Raw genomic sequence first — 22,978 nt, forward strand, 5'->3', positions numbered from 1 at the left:
TGAGTAGTGAAATAATCAGTTAAAAGGGACTTTGAAAATGCTGCTGTACTCGTGTGCATTTTTTTGCTTAAGAGAAAAAAACAAACAACCCATGCCACCTTGACAGATCCGACTTTTGCCTTGAAATATGAAAAGTCAAGTGCTGCTGTCTGTCTGCCGCCTCTGCAAATGTTCGGTGTATGGCCAGTTCCTGGTCACGTTGCTGTGAAGGGAAAAAACCCTGTACTGGTCTGTGAACTGCAGACTCAGTAAATAGATTGTGAAATCTGACCCGCCTGTATCTTCACAGCGGAGGCCAGAGATCGCATTTTACCCCTAACCATTAATTTCTGGTCTGTGCTAGATCCTGGTGCTGTGTTACTGTTTGCAGAATTATCACAGTTAGGTTCTGGCTATTAGTAAATGCTAATGTGTGAGATGTAGGTTGAAGATAATGCTGTTTTTCTTTCTAGGCCCCACAACACCCATGCCCTCTCCCCTGTCCCATCTGTGCTTGAGATGAACCAGATGCTGAGCTTAGGTTATCCTTTAACAAAACATCCTCGTGTTTTAACTTGACATAAAAAGCTGAGCATTTGTTTTTTAACAGTCAAGAATTTGGTTAATGAGAAGGACATGGAGGCAGCATTTGTAGCTCTCTTGCAACTCTCACTGAGTAACAAAGATGCAGATTGTAAAAAAAAAAAAAAGGTGCCAAATCAGCTTATAGAAATGTCACAAGAAGCTTGAGCTGATAGCTCTTGAGCTTAAATGCTGCTCTGTGAAGTTTGCTGCTGTTGAAACCTGTACCCTCTAAGCGTGTAAACTACAGGGATACACACCAGCCCTGAAAATTAGGGTGGGCAGAATTTTAAGAGAGTTGTTTTGTCTCTGTTTGCAGGGTGCTGAGCTAGTGAAATCAGTATTAGCTAGCGCAACTCCCATACTCCTTAAACTTCCAGCTGTCTGAAACACAGGGTTTCCACAGCAGTGTATTCCAGAAGAGTATAAGCTTTTTTTAATACTTGTAAGAAAAATTTCCCCCGCTGAGAAATCTATAATAAACACTGATGAAATAGTTTGACTGTAAACAAATTCAATTCTGGACTTAATGTACTTTAAACATCTGGCCTGGCTGATGTGGGAGTGGTGATGGTGGTGGGAAAGCAATAACAGAGTATTGTAAAAACTAGACTTAAAAAAAACCCAACCATTTTTGGAAAAGCAAATAATGAGTATTCAGCTCTAAAGTGCTTTCTCTGGCCATAGATGTCATCTTCTGCTCTCCAGAAGATGTCCTGCCAGAAACTGTAAAACTTAAAAGGAAAGTATGTTTATTTGGAACAAAACTTCAAAAAAGAAAAGAGATAAATTAGATTCTTTATGGAAAAACAACTTGAACAGCATCTTAAACTGCAGTAATGCTTAAATATTTACTGTAATCATCTTCTTAACTATACTTAGATGCAGAGGCTTTACCTGAAAATGGCATCCTCACTTCAGGAGAGGTACCAACAACTCTGGTGGATGCATCGGACTTTGAGTGTTCCCTCTGCATGAGGTACGACTGCATTGACCTGGGATTAAGATTGGAAAGCCTTTCTAGCTTCTGAAAAAGAGTTTTCATGGTGTCAGAATGCAAACCTGCCAAAGAATGTCTAAATCTTTACTCTGTTCCTTTTTCCTGAACCTTGCATCTCGTGAATCTTTACAGATGATGTTTTCTCCATTATATGTGGTTTTGTCCATTGTTTACCACTTCTAGAAACGGAAACGTTTTTTATATCCTTAGATAAAACTGTCACCTGTGATTCACCCAGAAGCAGGAAAGGAAGAAGTGGCTAGGTCTAATTACTCCTTTCTATAGTTTGGGAATCTGCATTGTTTATGTTGGCAGCTTAGCTTTTCTGCTCTGTGTTCTCATGTTAAGGTTGTTCTACGAACCTGTAACCACTCCCTGTGGACACACCTTTTGCCTCAAATGCCTTGAGCGTTGCCTTGACCATAATCCACATTGCCCACTCTGCAAAGAAAAACTGTCAGAAGTAAGTATGTCCTTGCCCTAATTAACAAAAATACAAAGCTGTGTTCTTCTGAAAGCATGTATGTGGGGGGTTTCTGTGCTCTACTCGCAGACCAGAACAACACAGTAGTACCCACAGCATCAGGCTGTGCACAGACCTCATTTTCTCCAGGATATATTTGTGTCATTCCTTGGAAGACAAGTGGGGTTTGTTGGTGCTTAAAGGAATAGAGGCTTCCAGTATCACAATCAGGCTCCTGCCTGGGGACTCCCATCCATACTCCTGTTCCTACCATCTCTTCAGTCTGTGTCTCTACCTGTAGTGAATGAGGAATGGTTGCTCCTTGGTCAAAACCTCTGCTCCAGCAGACATAACATGTCTTGGAGTACTTTTTGGGGAGCAGTAACCTCGCAGCTCTAGGTGAAAATAATGGATGAATCTTCTGCAAATCTTCTGCCTTTTCTTGGTGGTAGTACAACTTTTGCCAAAAAAAAAGACCGTAGTTGAAAGGGCAGTGGAGCGAACTTTGTATCCTAAAGTGCAAGTTCTGATACCTGAAGACTGGAAAGGAGGAGGGGTCAATACGGTCCTGAGCTAATGTGCTGTTTAGCCTTAGGAAAGGAAATGGATTGGGAGGAAGAGATGCTTAATGACTTCTCATCATCAGACTTAGGAGTTGACTCTTCCTTGCAGTTTCTGGCAAGCAGAACTTACAAGAAGACCGTCCTTACTGAAGAACTGATAGTCCGTTACTTGCCAGAGGAATTATCTGAAAGGAAGAAAGTTTATGAGGAAGAAATGAAGGAATTATCAAAGTAGGCTCTCATTTTACTACTGACAAAAATGTATTTTTAATGTAAATTACTCGAAGCTTTATGTGCTTATGAAAATGCACAAAAGGAATGAATTTCTAAATGAATGCGCCAGATGTTTTGTATTTTTGACATGTTTGTTGCAGATAAACAAACAATATGCTCAGATGGTGGAGAGGCACAACAATATTCTTAAAATAAAGTTAATTGCTTTTTCCTCTGAAACAATGTAATAGCTTTAAAAGTTACAATGGGGGTTTTCTGGGAGATGAAGTCTAATTATAAATGGGTTATACTTCAGGTCAGGAAAAGTTCAAGGGCTCACTGTTGTCAGTGACTTCTGGATCTTGCACTACAACTCTGCTAAAAAGAAAAATAAAACATGCAGTTAAGCCTTAAAAAATACTATGAGGATTAGTGAGTTTCTTCAAAATTTAAGAGCTTTACTGTGCTTTGGAATTCTCTACCACCTTGCTTTGAACATGGTTGGTTATTAAGTGCTATATTACTATAAAAAGTTATCACCGAAATCTTACTACTTGTATTTAACTATTGATACACACACATTTGAAAAACTGGCTATTTTTTCCTGACTTTTCCTCTATGAAAGTAGATTAGAGGGATTGTTTCTTTAATGTACTAACAGAAAGAGTCCTGAAATATGTTTATCTTATAAAAATGAGAAACTTTGACCAGATGTATGTTTGCAAAGAATGAGTCTAAAGAAACCACTGGACTCAGTGTCATATTAGGGGCTTATGCTGAATAAAGCAGTACCCAGAAAAAAACTGATTTTTTTTTAACAATTATCTTACAGTTTGAATAAAGATGTTCCCATCTTCGTATGTACCATGGCCTTCCCTACCATCCCTTGCCCACTCCATGTCTTTGAACCTCGTTATCGTCTAATGATAAGAAGATGCATGGAAACTGGTACCAAGCAGTTTGGCATGTGCTTAGCTGACGAATTAAAAGGGTAAGGAGATGAGCTGAGGATGTTTTGTGTTGCAGAAGCTGTTGTGATGCTAGTGGAGTAGTACAGCACACTATACTTGTCTCCCCAAACCACTGTGGTTCCTTCCAAGTCCTGTACAAACCAGTAAAGAAGTGTCTGGCTTTTTTGTTCCATATATTAAACATTCCTTTTGACACAAAGACGTAATGTTTATTGCTCCCCTGTTGGATGGATAGCAAGACTACAACTCATCCTGCTACTCCAGGCTCCAAAAATAGCATTTAATTGTCTGCGTGGTTGAAAAGCTTTCTGGTCTGTTTGTTCTTGTGAAAACTGACTGTCTGTATGAGGCTGCTCCTTTGTCTGCTCAGTTATAAAAGACAAAAATAATATTAAAAATAAAATCCAAACCTTGCGTAGTTTTCCTGCATAGGTAATATCATTTGAAAGAGACACAGTATACCCTTGTCTGAGAAGCCTGTTCTGCTGCTGAACGTTTAATTTTGATGTTCGTCTTTACTGCTGTTTTGCAATGTCTAAACTATCTGCAGTGAGTGTGTTACATTGTCTTTGTACTTGATGTTACCTTTAATTCATTTTTGTGAATTCTGACACCGGTGTGTTTCTGCCTGCCTGTGCGGTGACTGAATACTAATCATTAGATGAAAACCTTCAGGGTTTGAACTCCTGTATAGATAACAGTTTCTTAGGTGAAGGGGATAAGAAGATGCTTGTGGGGAAAAAATAAGGTGATCTTAAGAAAAGTCTGCCTTACAAGGTGTAATACGTACTTACTGACTTCAGAAGATGCATTGGAGTGATGCAGACTGTAGCATGGGTGACCAGTGTAGGAATTTTTAAGTACACATTAGACAGGTATCCTCATGAGCAGCATTTTTGTAGGTGATCATCACTGGAGATGAGAGGAGGGCACTCATACAGGGACTTGGCAGCCTTTCCTTGTCCAGTTCAGTGTTTATTTTATTTTATTTTTTTTTCCTCCCAGACTGGATGGTAGGGTGGCAGTCAGAATAAAGGCGATACTACAGCATCCATTTGACCTTCTGTTAATGCTGCACTCGGTGGAGTTCAGGCTCCCAACAGCAGCTGATGGGTCAACAGTCCCTTCCAGGCCTCTTACCAACTTTTCTGGAAGCACGTAGTTGTAAGAGTGAGGAAAAAATGGCCCTAGGACATGAGTGATAACTCCCCTTGCATCTGTCAAAGCTTATGGAGGAGCCGAACATGTTTGTACTCAGGTCTAATACGGAGGGCCAAGGGTCTACAATTCCAAAACCATAAGAATTGATTTATTAAGTAGTGTCATAAACAATATTTTAAAATGCAGCCAGTATGGTTAGATTTTATGTCTTGTCTGTTTTGATTTACTGAAATAATTAAACTTTTAAAGCATGGTATTTTAACTTAAAGGCTGATGTGCAGGAGGCCCGCATCTGTAGACACCTGGCAGGCTGTTGTAGCTTCTTCCACAAGTAAAGAATGTCTTCTGTTTATTCAAAAATTGCAAAATCAAGTGGGAATAGAAAAAGTGGGGAAACTTGTTTTGCCTCCTCTACTAAGACATGAATGTGGAAGGCTGAGATTCATACCTCCTTTGAAAAACACAGTGCCAAGACATGTTCAGTTTATTACCTTGCTCCGTTTTATTTCTCCACTGCAAATTAAAACTGGCAGAATTATTGCTTATAAACTTCTAATGTGTCAGTACATTTTATACCCGTCTCTAGGTGCTTTCTTGTCCTCGTTTGATTAAAGTCTCTTTCTGTCCAGGAGACTTTTCAAAGAATGACAAAAAACCTCCATCACTTACACATCAATCTCTAAACTTGGTATGAATGTCACTAAAATCCTTAATATAAATAATTGTTGGGTAGCGGTTTAAATAGCGTTTAGTCTAATATTGCTATAATAAACTTGCTTATAATCCTATTATAGAGCACCAGGGTTTAGCTGTGTGCAGCTGTTCTCTTCTTGTTCTTCCTCAGGTTATTTTGTACGATGAATGTGAGAGAATGGTTGTTCACAGTGGTTGGCTTTTTCTTTCCCCTCCCAAAACCATGATTTCTTGTAGAGTAGAAACAGAACTCATTTCCCCACAGCGTCCCTGTTTCTTCCTCACTCTGATATAAGAAATGGCCAAGCCCTGGTTAAACAAGGTTTTCCTTGATGAAACATTTATCAGACCCTGCAGGGATTTGATGTCTTGAGACTGGCTATACAGTGCATTGTCCTGGTTAGCGGTAGGCTGAGGTACAGAGCTGCAAATGCTGGCAGGTGAATACATCCTGGTGAAGAGTCATTTTGACTCATTGCTGCACAAATGTTGAGCAGGTGAGCCTGGTAACGTTGGGTAAAATTTTATTGCATGCTCATTTGCAGGATGTGATTAAACCCCATACTTATTTTAAATGTAACAGATACAAATGTGCTTTTATAAAAGTTTTTTGCTTTTTTGTATTTTGTGGGACTTTTTCTTTAAACTTAAAGCGTGCAAGTGCAAGAAGAATCTTGCTATATAGGAGCCTTTTCCTTCTAAAGCCTGTAATCCTCTGTTTACACCTTGGAGCATGGGGATAGTCTTCCCAGCCCTGCATTTGTTCCTCAGTTTCTAGATTTCCTTATGGTATCTTTACTCATCTTGTGTTCTCTGCAAACCAGGTGAATTTGTCTCCAACAGCTGGCAACTCCCAGCATGAAATGTGCTCCAGTTTAGTCTCTTGTCTTTTCCCAACCCTCCCTCCCCCACACCCCTTAATATTTACAATCTGAAAAACGGTGCTACCCTGGACCTCTGAGGGAAGGCAGAAAGGGTGGGGGTTGTGTGGCTTATGTGAATACGCAGAAATGTATTGTCACCAAAGCAGGATCTTCTTTCAAATAAAAAGTGGTGAATTAGGCCCAGTATTTGTCCTGATGTGTATAAACACTTGTTGATGACTTCCACTTTTATGCCCTTCTGTCATTTCAGATTTGCAGATCATGGCTGTATATTAGAGATCAGGGACGTAAAGTTTTTTCCTGATGGGCGCTCAGTTGTTGATACAGTTGGTGTCCGTCGTTTTAGGGTCTTAAGCCATGGCCAGCGAGATGGATATAACACAGCAAACATCGAGTATCTTGAAGATAAAAAGGTGATCTATGGTGCAAAGTTATTCATACCCATGTATTGCTGGATTCACTTAAATAGCCTTTCCTTGTTGCATTTCAAGCTAGATTTGCCTTATTTTTAAACCAGTATCATTATAAATACTAAAGCTCTATTTTGAAAACCATGGAACAAACCTTGTCTCTTCCTTCCCTCTCTTCCTTTCTGCCCTTCTAATTATCTCTGCTTGAAGTGTTGCACTCCCTTCATGGATCTCAAAGTAGCTTCTGAGACTCAGGTGCTGGAGGTCTGTCATGATGTGTAGGTGAGGTCAGGGTAATGTTTTAAAACTGGTATGGACTTGAAACCCTTCTAGGAACGCATGCCCCTGTTGTTTAGATAACTGACTATTCTCCTTCTAACACTGACCAGGCAGTTGCCAGACTTCATATGAGCTCCAGACTCTGGTTTACAGAACAGGTCCTCAAACAAATACGGGAGTCTGTTCTTAAAATGAGATCTTAGTGAGATGTAGTCAACCATGCCTACATAAGCATCCATCAGAGCTGGCTGAGAGCTGAGAAATGCGGAGAGAGGAGTAGTTTATAAAAACAAGTCCTCTTAACAAAAGTGAGGTGCTTGTGATGGGTATTGGCCAAAGGGTGGATTTTTGGTCATGCTTAATGATGGCTTCCTGAATCATCTTTAGAGCATGTCTATAAAACCCTGCTCTCTCTTAACATTGAGTTTAGCAGTAATCTCATGCCAATTGATGAAGTCCAGTCTAGTCATATAGCCCTTCAGTGTGCTCTCATAGTTGAAGCACAAGTCTGTAAAGTCTTTTCTGATCTGTGCAGCATGATGCAGCTGTTTGCCAGGGCAGGAAAGGCAAATTGTGTGGAGATTCCTCCCCCTGCAAAGGGTCAGAGTGGGCAGTCTGCTCAGAGTGAGGGCTCTGCCATGTTTAAATCCCCAGTGAGAGATGGTGGGTTGCAGGTATCCAGGCATTGTTTGTACATGGTGCCAGAGACCCACCCCTTCATAATTAAAGCGAGATTTACTTTGTTCATGTTCTATCTGATGGTGAGAAATCTTAATCTAAAGCTGTCTATTTTATCTGCTCTTAGATACATACCTGAAGATGAGATTAATTGCCATCTAGAGCTGTTTCTTCTCAGCTCTGAAAGGCATCCAGAGCAGCTACCTCAAATGTGCATCTGAGTAGCACAGATGAATCAGACCATTGGTGTGTAGAGATTACAGGGGGAAAAACCCAACCCCAAACAAACAACCAAACAAAAAATAGGAAAACCAAAACCCCCAACCAACCAACCAACCAAATAAAAAATTAAGAAAACAAATACACACAACCCACCAAACAAAAACCCAAGTCACGAATTTGTAGTGAGTTTTGCTTCTGCTTTTTCTTTTCCCTAATGGCTGATAGTCTGCCCTGTGCAACTAAAGCATGCTTTGCCTCAGTGAGGGTCTTTTTTCATGGCTGTTCCTGGTACTGGGAAAGCATCTGCTTTCCCTTCTTCCTCCCTGCTTGGGTATCTTCCCTCCTCCTCTTCCTCCTTGGCTGTCCTACCATGGCCTTAACAGCTGAATAAAATTCTGCTGAGCTCTAAATGCCATAGACCCCCTGTCTCTGTGCTTGGTGGTGGTGGTGTTTCTTTTGTCAGATGATATACCAATGTTCAGAGATTCTTCTGTGACAGGGGCTCGAGGTTGTAGGTTTGAGATTATTAATGTCCTGGGATTAGAGAGCAGATTCTTCTGTTGTGCCAGCATTTAGGGATGGATATTAACAAGGCAGTAGCTGCTCCAAGAAATGTCACTTAAGAATACCTAGGGGAGGGTAGAAAGACTCCAGCATCACAAGTTTGCAATCTGAGAGTTGGGTACAGTTTGCTTAGATAAGGACATTTGAACAGTGGTAGTGACTGCATTATTTTGCTTCGCTTGCTTCTGGGGAAGCATATGGGCTCCACGGTATCAAACCTGTTTTGTTCCTTCTCCCTTCTTTTAACAATAAGGTTGAAGGACCGGAATATGAAGAACTCGTCCGCCTTCATGACTCAGTTTATGATCAAGCTGTTGCCTGGTTTACTTCTCTTAAAGACAATATGAAAGTACAGATTCTGAATCATTTTGGGTCCATGCCAGGAAAAGAGCCAGAGCCACAGGTAATAAAACATTCCTACTTATTAATCCTTTTTCTGTATGCAATTTTTACACAAGACTCTTTTTTGACAGGTTTTTGCTATGTATTTGTGCGTTCTAAGCTCTTCTATTGACCCAATGTTAAGGAAGTTTCTCTTCCCTAGGTTTCCTGCAGCAGAAGCTCAGGCATAGGTTCCAGAAATTCTTTTTAAATAATTATTTCACAAGGTACAGCATAGAGCAGCTCAAGCTGGGTGCCTCCTGGAGAGGGATGTCAGATAAAGATAACCTCAGGCAATTATAAACCCACAATCCAAGCCTACCACCCCCCTCATGTCACTCAGGGCCAATTGCAAAATTAGAGTCTTGGGTCTCCACGTTCTTCATTGAATCTTTTCATCAGGCGGGCTGTCAATCAAAGTCCCGACCTTCAGTTGCTATTTTGCATCTGCAGCTGGAGTTCTGGCAATAACCAAAACATTCTTCTCTTTCTGGTCTTCTTTTAGAGACCATTCTGTTCATTTACTTATCTCCAGGGACACAGCTCCCTTTATCTTCTAGCTTGAACCTTTGTGAGACCTTTTTTGCTTAACAAAGCAGAAAGTTCAAAAGTTCACAGCTTGCAGAAGTTATGCTAAGCAAACTTATACTAAACAAATTCTGCATGAGCAATTTCTAAACAAGTTCTATGAGAAGTGGTGTACCAAATAATTCAATAAGATAAGGCAGTTTATTCCCTGACAGCCAATGTTGATCTGTTAGCATGAAGCATGGAAAACAATCAATGGAAAACAATATATCCATGTAAGCTGATACCTGAAGAGGTCAGTCTTAATGGTGCATATATACAAGGAGGGCACCTAAAATAGTGTTTAGTTGCTGTGTGAACTCTTGGTTTTATGGTGATTTTTCTTAGCAAATGGGAGTTGGGAGGGAAGGTGGTGGTCTTCATGGGGCAGTGCTGGTGAATACATGATTGTATGTCTTTTCCATCCTTTTTCAGAGCAACCCCAGTGGTCCTGCCTGGTACTGGTGGCTCTTGGCAGTGTTGCCTCTGGAAAACAAAGCTCAGTTGGCGATATTGGCTATGACCTCCCTTAAAGATCGTCTTATCGCCATCAGACGCGTATTGATATTTGTGACTCGCAAGAGACCCAGATAACATGGACTTCAGTTGTGAGTGGGCACCAAAAATATCTCACAACAGGTTGTTCTGGGGGAGGACGGAGGGGGAGGGGTTGTGTTTTGTTTTTTAAAGATTTCTTCAAAAAGGAACAGCCCTTTCTGACTGCGTCCAGCGTCCGTCGATTGCATCAGTTTGTTATCGTGGGTGTTCACCAAACTTTGCACTCTCTCCTGTTTTCCTGATGAAATCTGAGCCTCTACAAAGCTGTGCTACAGTTGGAGCATAGCTGATGGATGTGGATAGTTGCTTTGAAGTACTACAATAGAGTTGATGTTTTAGCCTGCAAGAGAGTTAAGTACTAGAGTAGCACCATTGGCCTGCATGTGATTTGGATTTCCACTTAGTAGGAAAAGGAAACTGGACAGTGGATTGAAAAGGTGTTTCCTAGACTTTCTTGAAGGTAGTGAACAGCAGAGGTGTCACGCTGCCTGGCAGAAGTATGCATGAAGACTAAAACCAACAGTACACTCTGTTAATGAATGGGTAGGCAGTCTGTCATACACCCACATCTCTCTCTTTTCAGGAAATAGCCGTCTGTGAGGAAAAGAAAAAATAAGCCATTTGTGGTCAAGGCATCTGAGGATGTTGGTCTGAAAGAATAATAGCTACTGAATAAGTACACTATTTAGTAGCCTTAGGTAATCCCTCGTGTTGTGATTTATGTGTTGTAGCAGATTGAATATGTACAAAATGTTCGGAAAGGTGTACTTTGGTTTATTCGGAAAGAAAAAGTAATCCTAGCTGATCTTATCACTAAAGTCAAATCAGACCAGCTCCCTAAAGTATGATAAACTCTGCTGTGAAATACCGATTTTACCCCACGTCCGAGAGCGGTGTGCTGCGGTTTTCTCCGAACGCCTGTTCTGCACTTGGAACCGGTGAGGATGGAACGTGGGGAGGTTTCCCTCTCCCTCGTGCCTGCAGCGTCTCGCCAACCTGCCATTACGTTGGAGGGATCTCAACTGAACGTCTTTCAAACCAAAAGTATTGTAGTTTAGTACCAGTTACTGTATGGGATGGAATGGAGTCCACAATAACACCGTGAAAGGAGGCACAAACTGAATCTTCAAAGGCAAGTCTCAATGCAAGCTTAATTCAGGTGTTAACCTTCATTTGTCTTTTTGATTATTTTTTTATGTAATGTTTTTGTTAATACCTAACTTTGATAGCTATTGAATTGATTGCTTGTCAGTCAAATGATCAATATTTGCTCATCTGCCAATGAAATAACTAACAGTGTTACCAATTCAATTGGCATAGTTTCCTTTAAGTAGAACTGATACTACCAACAGGAAAAAAAAGTTGACTTGAATCTCCACATGCTGCAAGCATAGCAAGACCAATGTAAAGACTTGTTCCTGTGCAGAAGTCTGGTAAGAAGAAATGGCTGTTTACCTAAATGGTCAAAGTGCCTGGTTTCTTTTTTCAGTTTTTTCGTCCTTATTTGTCAATGAAGATGTATTTAAACTTTTTTTTCCAATTTGCACATGAGTTCTGGAAGAAGACTGCATTAAAATGCAGTGATTAAGATATATTACCTGCTCTCTTTGGGTATTGTAGTCATAACCTGTGTGGTCTGGGAAACAAAAATACAGAGGTTTTTCCTTTCAGCAAATGGCTACCACAAATGGTTTCTGTAACATACCCTGAATGTACTGTAACTGCCTCTACCTTGAACACGCCTTTTCTATTTAAATAGTTTGTAAGTATATTCTCTGAATTGTGAAGTGCATAACTTACAACCAATGATGTCATAACCTCTATAGTAGCCTTCTGCAAGTTCTGCTACCATCACCAAAATACTCAAAATTCAAGTTGAATGCATTTCCTCCCGGATTTGAAGATGAAGTCACTGAAGGATAAAAAGGAATTGTGCTATACAAGGGGGAGGAAATGTCAGAAGTCAGTAGGTGTTCAGCCCACTGTCAGCAGAGCCACCCAAGGGTGGTTCGCAAACTAATTCTCAGACCAGAAGACGGACTGTGTTTGGTCTCGCAATCCTATCTGTTCAGCTTCCTGTTCTTCCTGCCCCTTTCCATGCTGTGTATTTCTTCTAGACTCATCTCGCTCCTTCGTGTGTCTGGTGTAGTTCTGAGTATTACTAGTTTAGCTGCAAGGGGACGTTGATGCTATTTGTATATTGCTGGTCCCTGATCTTATGTGTGCTTAATTTTACCTAGAGGAGTGTGTTTAAAAAAAAAAATAAAAAAAATCAAGGTGCTAGTTAGTGTCTTCTTGGCTTTGCCTCAGTAACCAATGTGAATATTATTCTTTGCAAAAGTGATTTTTCAAGATACCTACTTTTGAGGTACTTCTGAGAGGAAACCCTATGGAGCAAGAGAGGTTGTTTACTGCTGTTCTGTAATGTGTAAAGACACATTTTACATGAAAGTGTTCATAATTAATAGAGTGATAGTTATCTAAGAGAAAGCTGAACTGTAGAGGGATTTTTTTTTAGTCAAGGTTTAAAGCAGTTCGTGAATATTTCGGTGACTGATGTTTTAGATTAATGATAACAACACAGGAGTTGTCTGTGTATGGATGCAAATAATCAGATGAGCAACCCAAAGTGGACATTTCTTCCAAAATGTTGAATGCTGATCGAATAGCAAAGCTTTAATAAACAAATAAAAAATCACCACTGCCCTGTGGTACTTGCTTTCTAAGGGAAAGTACCAATTTCATTGTTACCAAATTATCTCTGCCATATAATCTCTACGGCATCCAGTAGTACCTCATGGGAAAAGCTAGCTATCTCATTTCTCTCTAGAGGAGATGTCTGCGTTACAACTGATCTACGCTTAGGTGTAACTTGTTGTCAAGGTACATGTGGAAGCATTGGAGCTGAGCTCCTGGAAGAGACAGACAGGATTCGTTGCCTTTCTAGCTCATTACACTTCTCTTGCTTGCCGTCCAAGCAAGGATGCTGGGATATATGATGAGTCTTTTCACTGTGGTGAATGTGGCCCTTCTTTATACATCATAAAGAGGCCAAAATTAAAAAAAAAAAAATAAAAATAAAAAAAAAATCCCTCTACCTCTACACCTGTTGTTCACCTGTAAAGCTTCAAGCTACAAAATGATATATATATTTTAACCTTTTTTTGTCTTTCAGAAGCATACTAATTGTTTGCCACTGAGGCCTTTTATCTACTGTATTTTAATATGTTCATTTGATAGTCATCGAGATCTCTTTGTACTTCTAACCTGTAGATCTTGTCATGTTTCTTACTGCTCCTTTTTCCTCATTCTCCAGTCCACTTTTAAATTGATAAATAGAAAGCTGTACACTCTCTATTCCTATTACATTTTACACTAGTGGAACTGGTATTTTGGTAGCGCCTTAATTTTGCAGTTGTGAAATGATTGTATCAACTCTTATCTGGGGCTTCTGACCAGATTTAAATGAGTATGTTTAATGTAGATAAACTTGAAACCATTTTTTACTGTTTTAAAGTTAGTTATGAAATGGAGTGTGTACATATGTATAAATATAAATTATTAATCTGCACCTTTTTGTATCTAGTAAATACAGGAGAAGTTCATGTTCTAACCACATTTGGCACTTCTTGTTGCATAAGCAAAGCCAAAACTTTTTTTAAAAATTGCAATGTTCATTTCATGTATATTTGCAATATTCATGGAAAATGTATTTAATTTATGTGATATTTGGAATAAAACAGATTGAATTTATAAGAGCGTGAGTTTATGAGAAAGCTTTATTGCTCTGTGAGGGCTGAGAGCTGGAGCTGTGGTAAATAACCTGAACAGAAACAAGCTGCCCATGGGCTGCTGTTGGAAGGGTGATGGTGGTTTGATTTCCCTGACAGGAGCCCAGGGGGTGAGAATTGAAATCACAAGTTTTAAGAAGCAAATATTATCCCAGGAGCCAGTGGTTAGATGTTGGGGTTCATAGGTTCCATGGCAAAGGTTTTGCCCACACTGTGAGAGAAGCGTGGGAGGCTGCAGAGGACACAGCACGGTGGGACTTGCTGAGACCCCAGGGCAGCTGGTTGTCAAGGTGAGAAGTGATTTGTAGGGGTGGGAGCCCTTGGGCAGGGGTGGATAAACCCTTAACTCCCCCAGGAATGGGATGTGACAAAGATGGGAGAGGGTCACGCAGTGTGCTCTTCCTTCTGTAGCTTCTTGGGTATTGAGTATTTTCTAGCCATAAGTGTGACCTGACTTTGCTCACAGACTAAACTCTGAAAAAATACAGTTAAGAACACAAAATGCTTTAATAAGCCTGGTGAAATAAAGTACCTTCAGAGTGTCGCAAGGCAAAGACGATGTTCCATGCCGAGGCACTGGGCAGGGCTGGCACTGGTGTGGGAGGTGGTGGGACACCAGCCAGGCTGCAGCAGCAGCAAAATGCAGTTGTGGGAGGGCAAAGCTGAGCCAGATGGCAGAGAGCATATCCCATCCCTCTGCTGTGTCTCGCTGCCAGCTGAGCAAAACCACTCTGAGGTCTTTTTTGTAAATATTAGCCTTTTTTTTTTTTTTTTTTTCCTTCTGGTGTTGGATTGACTTTGGCCTTTGTGCCTGTATTCACTGGATGTTTGAGCAAACATCAGTTACAGGACTGCTCTTTTAAAAGAAGTACAAGTGTGTGTTGGAATACGTGTGTAAATTGTGTGAGCTGTTTGGATGTGCTAGACAGCAACGTTCTTGAAATGTCAGTCTATTCAGGAAAGGAAGGAGGTATGGAAAGGCAACCGATGTAGCTTTCATTTATATTATCCAGATTCTTGTGCACCTCAAGACTTTGAAAGCAATAGAAGCAGAATACCTGCATGAAGTTAGTAAATATTAATAGGATTTTTTTCTCACCCTGCATATCCTTTGCTAGGAGATGTTGAGCCCTGGAAAAGCAGCAGGTCAGATTGTGCCAATTTCCCTGAGCCATAGACTGATGCCATTCCTGAGGTGTGGGAACTGCAGTGGTCTCTTGTCTTCCTTGCATTGCCCTCTGCTTTGTCAAACCAGGGATCTGAAATAATGCTGCTTAATACTGTCCAGCAGCACTTACATTTGGAAGGGCTGAATGCTTGCTGGAAGCTGTTGGCTATTGAGCCACAGAATAAGAAAAATTAATAATCTGGACAAAAAATCTGAGACTGTATTGACAGGGTGGAAAAAAAAAGGGAATCCATGCCAGCACTTTCCTTAGTTCCTCTAATGAATGTGTGTGCTACACTTTCAGCTAAAAGACAGGCATGTTTTCAATCGCATTTATGTTACATAGTGGGAACAAGTTGTTTCTAAGTCCAGATGAATATCACTTGCTGACAACTTTTATAGCTCTGTGCTGCCATATGTGGGGTTCGGCCTTGTCTGCTACATTTGGGACTTTGTGCATCCATGGAAGAAATGTCTTCACTTTTAAATGTCACGTATGTTTTATTCTTGTAAACATCTGCTCTTTTTGTGCAACAGCTACATTGGGAGCTCTGCTTCTGTGAGGACCTGGATTCTGAACACAGAAGCTGGGCCTGGGGACCAGTCCAGTTGACTTCAGCATAGACTAAGTTTGAGAAACAGCTCTTTTCCATACCCAGTATATTCCAGAGACAGAACTGAAACTTATCAAGTTGTACTCCCAGTGTCCACACAGACCTGAGGATGGTATCTGGAGGATGACATACTACAAGTGCTTGAGAGCATATTTTTCTTTAACAAAAGCCACAGGGAAACACCTCCATGTAGCCCCTTCAGCGCACCAAACCATTCATGGCATTAAGTCCTCCCACCTTCAGTTCAGCTCATGAAGCCCATAGGACACCCACTGCTCATTGTGACTGGGGTCTTTCCTGTGATTCCCAGACCCTCCTCCTCACGAGACCTTGTTCTTCCCCTGCTCATCTGCTGTTTTCAAGGGAAAAAGAGAGAAAAGCTAAGAAAATAAACTGCCCAGGAAGGTTTCACTGGCCAGTGGCTCTAGTTGCCACTTCTTCATCCAAAGCTGCAGCTGGAGAGCAGGTTCAGGTAGCAGGACCACCATGTCGTGTCAGAGCAGATCTGACCAGGAAATGGCACTTCTAAAGCAGAAAGGGGGAGCAACATGTAATGCGGTGTCCTTCATCATGAGAGGAGATATGCAACTTTGAGCCTAGGCTCAGCCCTGCCCTGGAGGAAACACCTCATGTTTTCTGCTAGTGGCTGAGGCACCTGGCAGTACTGGCTGGCTGCCCTTGTTGGCTAGCAGAAGATGGTTTCCAGCAGATGGACTTGCTGTAGCTAAGTAGTTACAGTATCAGAAAATGCCTAAGTGCTTCATGCTGGTTTCACTTACTTTTATCTGAAATGATTTGTCTCAGACAAAAGTAGGTGAGATCATCCACTGCTGTAATGGAAGTCCACCCAGCAAGGACCCTTGTCCAGCACCAATGTGATTTCCCTGTTTCCTCCCTGTGAATGTTTTGTGGTGTTCAGGTTAGACCTCTCCCCATGAGGCTGCATGGAGATCTGAACCTGCCACCAACATGTCTTTTAGCTGTTCCAGTTAAACCACTAATGATGTTCAGTGTTACAGATAATGGGTCATATATCAAGATCTGTAACAAGGCTGTCAAGGTAAAGTTGGTTTCTGCAACCCAAGTACATGCCACCAGAGCCCAAGCTGCATCAGGGCTTTGCTGAAGGCTGAATCCATCATGACACCTTTAGCTGCTTAGAGCCCTGCCTGTACTTCCAGGAAACACTGTGCTGGAGCATCTGGAAATGATGCTGATCTTTACAGGCTTATCAACACCTGCTTCTTCACGTGGAACACTCTGAGATCAGCTTCTATTTAAGTAAATCTGTGAGGTCGTGTGTAGTAGGACCCAAATGAGGTAGACCCAAAGCTTAATTGCCAAATGCTCAAATAGAGTTATTCAAAGAAAGCAGAAATTACATACCCAGAGCCAGATTTCATTAATATGTGTACCATGTGTGTTCCCATTTCAGCCACCTCCTCCCTCCTCTTGGTTCTTTGTTCCTTTGGTCTCTGGTGGAAATGAGGTGGAGAAGGACACATGAGGGAGCACCCAAGCACTGTGCTGCATGGTGAGACCAGAGGAATTCCAGAGGAATGCCTAAAATATATATATATATATACACATATATATGTGTGTGTATATATATATATATACACATACACATAATGGCTGGTGTCCTGACTGGTTTGCTTAAGGTGCACCATTCCCAAAGCTTAAGTGTATGTGAGGGAAAACTATTTGGAATACATGAAGTTACTTAGACTAAGTTTTTATTCTCACTCACTGTTGTTAAGAATCAGCTCTCTGTCCTCACACCAGGTGCGACTGAAGCTCAGGATAAAGCACATTCAGTCCCTGTGGCAGAGTAAATCCTCCGTTAGAACTGGATGATGTTCCAAGTGGCCTGTTGTCCTTTCTTAACACTGACTAGTACCAGACATTTGACAAGTACAAGAAATGCTTAAATGGGAAAAATGAAAAGAATCTGGCAAGATACTTCTCCCAAATCCCTCAATTTGAGGCTTCTGTACGTCCTGGAAAACTTTTGCTCTTCCTCTTCCAAACTTGTGGTATATAGAATTAGAGGGAGGCTATAACCTTTGGCAAGTAATGCTGTATAGTCATGGCATTCATAAAGCTGTCCATTCCTTTTTCTGCAATATTCTGACCTCAGTGCCACAGTGTATCAACCAATTCCTCAAATTAATTGCTCACAGAGATATTTTTTATGTCTCCTCTTTTTGTTTTGTTTTGTTTTGTCCAGTCTCGGAAATTCTGTTATTTCTGGTATGTTTAGTTTTGCTAGAGAAGCCCAAATCAACCGCACTTTCCTAAATGAAGGAATTGTAAAAAAATGTGCCTCCCACTCTTCACACATTTGAATGTGTTGTTTGCTGTGTTCATAGTTATGGGATTGCACTCAGAAGCTGTGTGTCTGAACCGCAGGCTCCGCATTTTGCAGAGGTGACTCCTTACCATATGGTGCTTTCAAGCAAGTAATTTTCTTGTTTACTTTGCAGCAATCAACTCCATGTAAGTGTCAGATTTGGCTGGACTTTTTCAAATATTGTCAGTACGTGCTAATTCTACAGTGCAGAGACTTCTTGATTTTCTCTTTATGGGTAGTAACAGGTAATTCCTCTCAGAGGATGCATACTGAGAAATGGGTAAGAGCTGATGTCCTTCCAGTTGTGAGACAGCCTGAGCATACCTCCTTTTTATTTTTTCTTTATTTTGGGGTTTTTTTGTTTGGTTGTTGTCTTTTTTTTTAGGTGGGGGGGAGATATCTTATCCCCTTTAGAGAGCCAGATGCTGATTGCAGTTTGCCTTTCTCTCAGCACTCTGTTCCTTCCACACTTAGTGCTGGAAAAGCTGTTGGCACGGAGGAGTTAAATATTTCTGAGTTCTGGCTTGAGTCATCTGTCCCCGCGTTGGAGTAGGTTTGCTTGCAAGCACGTATGGGGTTGGAGCCAGTCCTGGAACAGGAGCGTGCGGCTCACGTCTGACATGCACCCGCTTGGGCAGAAACCAGGGAACAGCCACTGCACACTGCACACCAACAGGGCAAATGACACACAGGACTTTGGGAGGATTAACTAAGGACGCTTGGTCGCTTTCCTTCTGTTCATTTCAGGTGAAAGAAGGAATACAGGGAAAGCAGGGATGTTTTTGGCTGTGCCTCTACTCATAAACTGGACGTGAGACTGTTTTCTGGCACAAGCACTGCCTGGCACAGAACAGCTGCGCATGTCCACAGTGTTAAATCCTCTTTCCCACCCAAAATGTTCAGCTTCACACAAGCTACCTCTTGGGAATCGTCCCTGTGTTGTGCTGACTCCTCAGCTGTGACTGCAAATTTGAGGGAGTGGGTGGGGGTGGTGGTAACATTGTCTGGCAGGAGCCTAAAGCTTTCCTCAGCTCTTCTTAATTTGCTTGTGTAGACATAGCCTCAGTGCTTTTTTTTAAGTAATGAGAAGTTTCACAACAAGGGGCCTGGGGTGTGTAGGGGGTGAGCACAGGCAGGAGTGGGCTGTGAGGGCAGTAGTTTAGCTCTGGCTGGCTTCTGATACAATACTCATGACTGGCTCGGGAGATCCTAGCAGGCATCTCCTGGACAAGCATATCCACAAGGCTTTACAGTGCTCTGGCTTGATCTCTCCAAATGGTGTATAAGGTCTTGGTCCACTAAGTGTGTGGGAACATGAAGGAGTGGAGGACTGGAGAAGTGGAGTTAAAGTTTGGACAGTCGCATGGAAGTGTCCTAAGGGGTTTGCCTGTTTGTCACGTTTCCTATTTAAGTAGGACAGTGTATGAGCCCAGGCTCATGAATCCCAGGCTGTTAATGACCAAAGAACCCAGAGTATGCTGCACCAAAAAACAGCATAAGGCCACCAGGCTGGACTGGAGTACAAGGCTGTCTGGCCCCGTGCTCTGTTTCTAGCAGTAGCCAAGAATCATAGAATCACAGAATGTCCTGAGTTGGAAGGGACTCACAAGGATCATGGAGTCCAGCTCCTGTCCCTGCATGTGACAACCCCACAGTTCACACCATGTGTCTGAGGGTGTTGTCCAGTCTCTGCTTGAACACTGTCAGGCTTGGGGCCGTGACACCTCCCTGGGGAGCCTGTTCCAGTGCTCCACCACCCTCTGGGTGAAGAACCTTTCCCTAATGTCTAACCTAAACCTAGAAACCCAGGGAAGAACGGGGCAATACTAGCATTTCATTTCTCACCCTCCAGCCCTGGACAGAGTTCCTGAGCCAGATGTGATGTCTGTGTGTTTTGGAGCCCTCAGTACATCTCACTTCTGTATTTTTTATGGCACCTTTTTGAACCTGTGGGAACTTTGAGCATCCACTGTCTTGTCTAGTGAGGATGCCCACAGTCTGGCTGGAGGGCATGTGAAGGACTACTTTTCATTTTGGACTGGGACCTTACTAACTTTTCTTTGTGCTCCCTAGCCCTTGTATTGGAAAATTAAAGATAAAGCATAGGGGCTTGGCCTATTTAGGGCTCAGATGGGGGAGGATAGACTAGTGAGGGTAGATTTTTTGGAAGAAGTCATGAGCAGATGGTCTTAGAAGCTCACCATTTCTCTCTTCTGATACAGGAACTAAGAGGCAACAACAGGAGGCACCAGGAGCTGAACTAGGGAAGGGATTCTTCCTCCAAGCCTTTAATCTATATTTTCCCCTTCTGTTGCACTGCTAGTGCTGGATAGAGCTTTAGCAAACCCGAGAATCCAGGTTCAGTCACTCTCTCTCTTAGACCCCTCCTGTAATTCCTTATAAACAGACTTCACTCATATAACTCTAAATGACTCAGGATTACCAAGAGAAAAGAGGCACCTCCATGCACAAGGTCTGTGGTGGGTTCATGGAGCCCAAAGTGAGCCAAACAGCCAGGCATACCCAAAGGTGGCTGAATTTATGATCTTTGCCAGAATAAGTCAGAGATGTTTCTGCTGGCAGCAGAGTTTGCATGATGTGATAGAAGCATACTTAGCCTTTTTTTTTTTTTTCTATTCAACAAGCGATTTTGCCATTTCCTCTGCCCATAGCTTTAGAAAGCCAAACAGCTAGCAATGCAGAACAGATGGCAGAGACGAATCTGCCTGCAGCACCTGAACAAAGTAGATGATGTTTCTATCTGTGAGGGAAGTGGCCACAAAATACAGATGTTAATCAGACTAAAATCATGCATCTCAATCCCCTTCAGTTTGCTGTTAGAAGATGGCAGCAGAGAGGTCATCTCTGAGCTTTAGGATCACCAGCTGACAGTAGACCATTCCAGTGTTATCCAGTTAGGCACTGTAGAAATTTATCACTGTTACCTAGCATTTGGGAGAGTCAGGGATGCTCCCAGGTCTCACTCTGTTCAGTCTGGCTTTTTTCTGGCCAAGAGGTGGGCCCATCTTGCCTGCTGGCTGCTGCTTCTGCCCTTCCTCTGGATCCCATGTTTCTAGCACCACTTGCAGACTGACACCTTTCTTCTCCTCCCTCCCTGCCTACCCAAAGCATGATAGTGAGAGAGCTATTCACAAGACAACGAAAAGATAATTGATGCTGGAGACTTCCCATCACGGTTTGTTTGCTATAAGTAGTGCTGATTCTGCTGCAAGCTGGATGCGATCCCAGCTGGGTGGGAGGGCTGGCAGGAGACAGCTGGATGACCACACCATGCTAGAGCCTTGCAGCTGGGGCTGGTCCTGTGGTTCTTCCTTGGATACAACCATGCCTTTGGCAAAGAGAGGGAAAGCTCAGCAAACAATGTCTAGTCAAAGTATTCTTCATTAGCTGGACTAACCTGGTCTCCTTCTATGACAAGGTGACCTGCTTGGTGGATGAGGGAAAGACTGTGGATGTTGTTGACTTCAGTAAGGACTTTGACACCATTTCCCACAGCATTCTCCTGGAGAAGCTGGCAGCTCATGGCTTAGACAGGTGTATGTTTCACTGGATAAAGAACTGGCTGGATGGCTGGGCCCAAAGAATTGAATGAAGTCAAATCCAGTTGGTGGCTGCTCACAAGTGATATTCCCCAGGGCTCAGTATTGTGGCCTATTATGTTTAATGTCTTTATCAACGATCTGGACGAGAGGATTGAGTGCACCTTCAGTAAGTTTGCAGATGACACCAAATTGGGTGGGAGTGTTGATCTGCTGGAGGGTAGGATAGTCATACAGAGGGATCAGGACCTGCTGGATCATTGGGCTGAGGTCAGCTGTATGAGGTTCAACAAGGCCAAGTGCCAGGTCCTGCACTTGGGTCACAACAACCCCAGGCGGCGCTGCAGGCTCGAGGAAGAGTGGCTGGAAAGATGTCTGGTGGAAAAGGATCTGGGAATGTTGATTGACAGCTGGCTGAACATGAGCCAAAAGTGTGCCCAGGTGGCCAAGAAAGCCAACAACATCCTGACTTGTATCAGGAATAGTGTGGCCAGCAGGACTAGAGCGTAATAGTGCCACTGTACTTGGCATTGGTGAGGCCCCACCTTGAATCCTGTGTTCAGTTTTAGGCCCCTCACTACGAGAAAGATACTGAGGAGCTAGAGAGAGTGCAGAGAAGGGCAACACAGCTGGTGAGGGGCCTGGAGCACAAGTCTGATGAGGAGCAGCTGAGAGAACTGGGGCTGTTTAGGCTGGAGAAAAGGAGGCTGAGGGGAGACCTTATCACTGTCTACATCTACCTGAAAGGAGGTTGTAGCATGGAGTGGGTTGGTCTCTTCTCCCAAGTAACAAGTAATAGGACAAGAGGAAATGGCCTCAAGTTCCACCAGGAGAGGTTTAGATTGGGTATTAGGAAAAACTTCTTCCTGGAAAGGGTTGTCAGGCATTAGAACAGGCTGCCCAGGGAAGTGCTTAAGTCACCACCCCTGGAGGTGTTTAAAAGATGTATAGATGTGGCACTTAGGGACATGGTTTAGTGGTGGACTTGTCAGTGTTCGGTTTGACTCAAAGATATTAGAGGTCTTTTCCAACCTAAACGATTCTATGATTCTATGATTCATCAAAGCGCTTGCCTTCTGAAATCTTCTAAATCTAGCAGTTCTCTGCCAAGTTTCCCTGCTCTTTTTCCCCTACACCTTTTCTGTCTCTCTCTTTCCTGCACTGGCAGGCAAATGGGTTGGAAGGAGGAGCCAGGGGAGCATGAAAAGAAGCCAGAACTTGGGTGAGTTTTGCTGAGCCACTTCATTGCCATTGCAACGTGACTGACCACAATTCTCTGCTTTCCCCAGCCCCTCCTGCACAGCACAGGAGGTGCAGAGCTGTG

At 42.5% G+C, this 22,978-nt stretch overlaps 1 protein-coding gene across 2 annotated transcripts in view; it reads left to right on the forward strand.

Moving 5' to 3' along the window:
• The window catches only part of LONRF2 (LON peptidase N-terminal domain and ring finger 2), a 37,020-nt gene extending 23,096 nt beyond the window's left edge, over nucleotides 1–13,924 (forward strand). Inside the window, exons 6-12 of one of the 2 annotated variants that reach the window (XM_065829466.2) lie at nucleotides 1,444–1,540; nucleotides 1,910–2,024; nucleotides 2,697–2,818; nucleotides 3,633–3,791; nucleotides 6,760–6,922; nucleotides 8,916–9,065; nucleotides 10,046–13,924. In XM_065829466.2, coding sequence (XP_065685538.1) covers nucleotides 1,444–1,540; nucleotides 1,910–2,024; nucleotides 2,697–2,818; nucleotides 3,633–3,791; nucleotides 6,760–6,922; nucleotides 8,916–9,065; nucleotides 10,046–10,204 — 965 coding nt within the window. In that variant the 3' untranslated portion in view covers nucleotides 10,205–13,924. The remainder of the gene's footprint in view (nucleotides 1–1,443; nucleotides 1,541–1,909; nucleotides 2,025–2,696; nucleotides 2,819–3,632; nucleotides 3,792–6,759; nucleotides 6,923–8,915; nucleotides 9,066–10,045) is intronic. The other variant, XR_011738994.1, reaches the window with a different exon arrangement.
• The last annotated feature ends 9,054 nt before the right edge of the window (nucleotides 13,925–22,978 follow it).

Source organism: Patagioenas fasciata, chromosome 1 (assembly GCF_037038585.1).
Source record: "Patagioenas fasciata isolate bPatFas1 chromosome 1, bPatFas1.hap1, whole genome shotgun sequence".
Taxonomy (NCBI): domain Eukaryota; kingdom Metazoa; phylum Chordata; class Aves; order Columbiformes; family Columbidae; genus Patagioenas; species Patagioenas fasciata.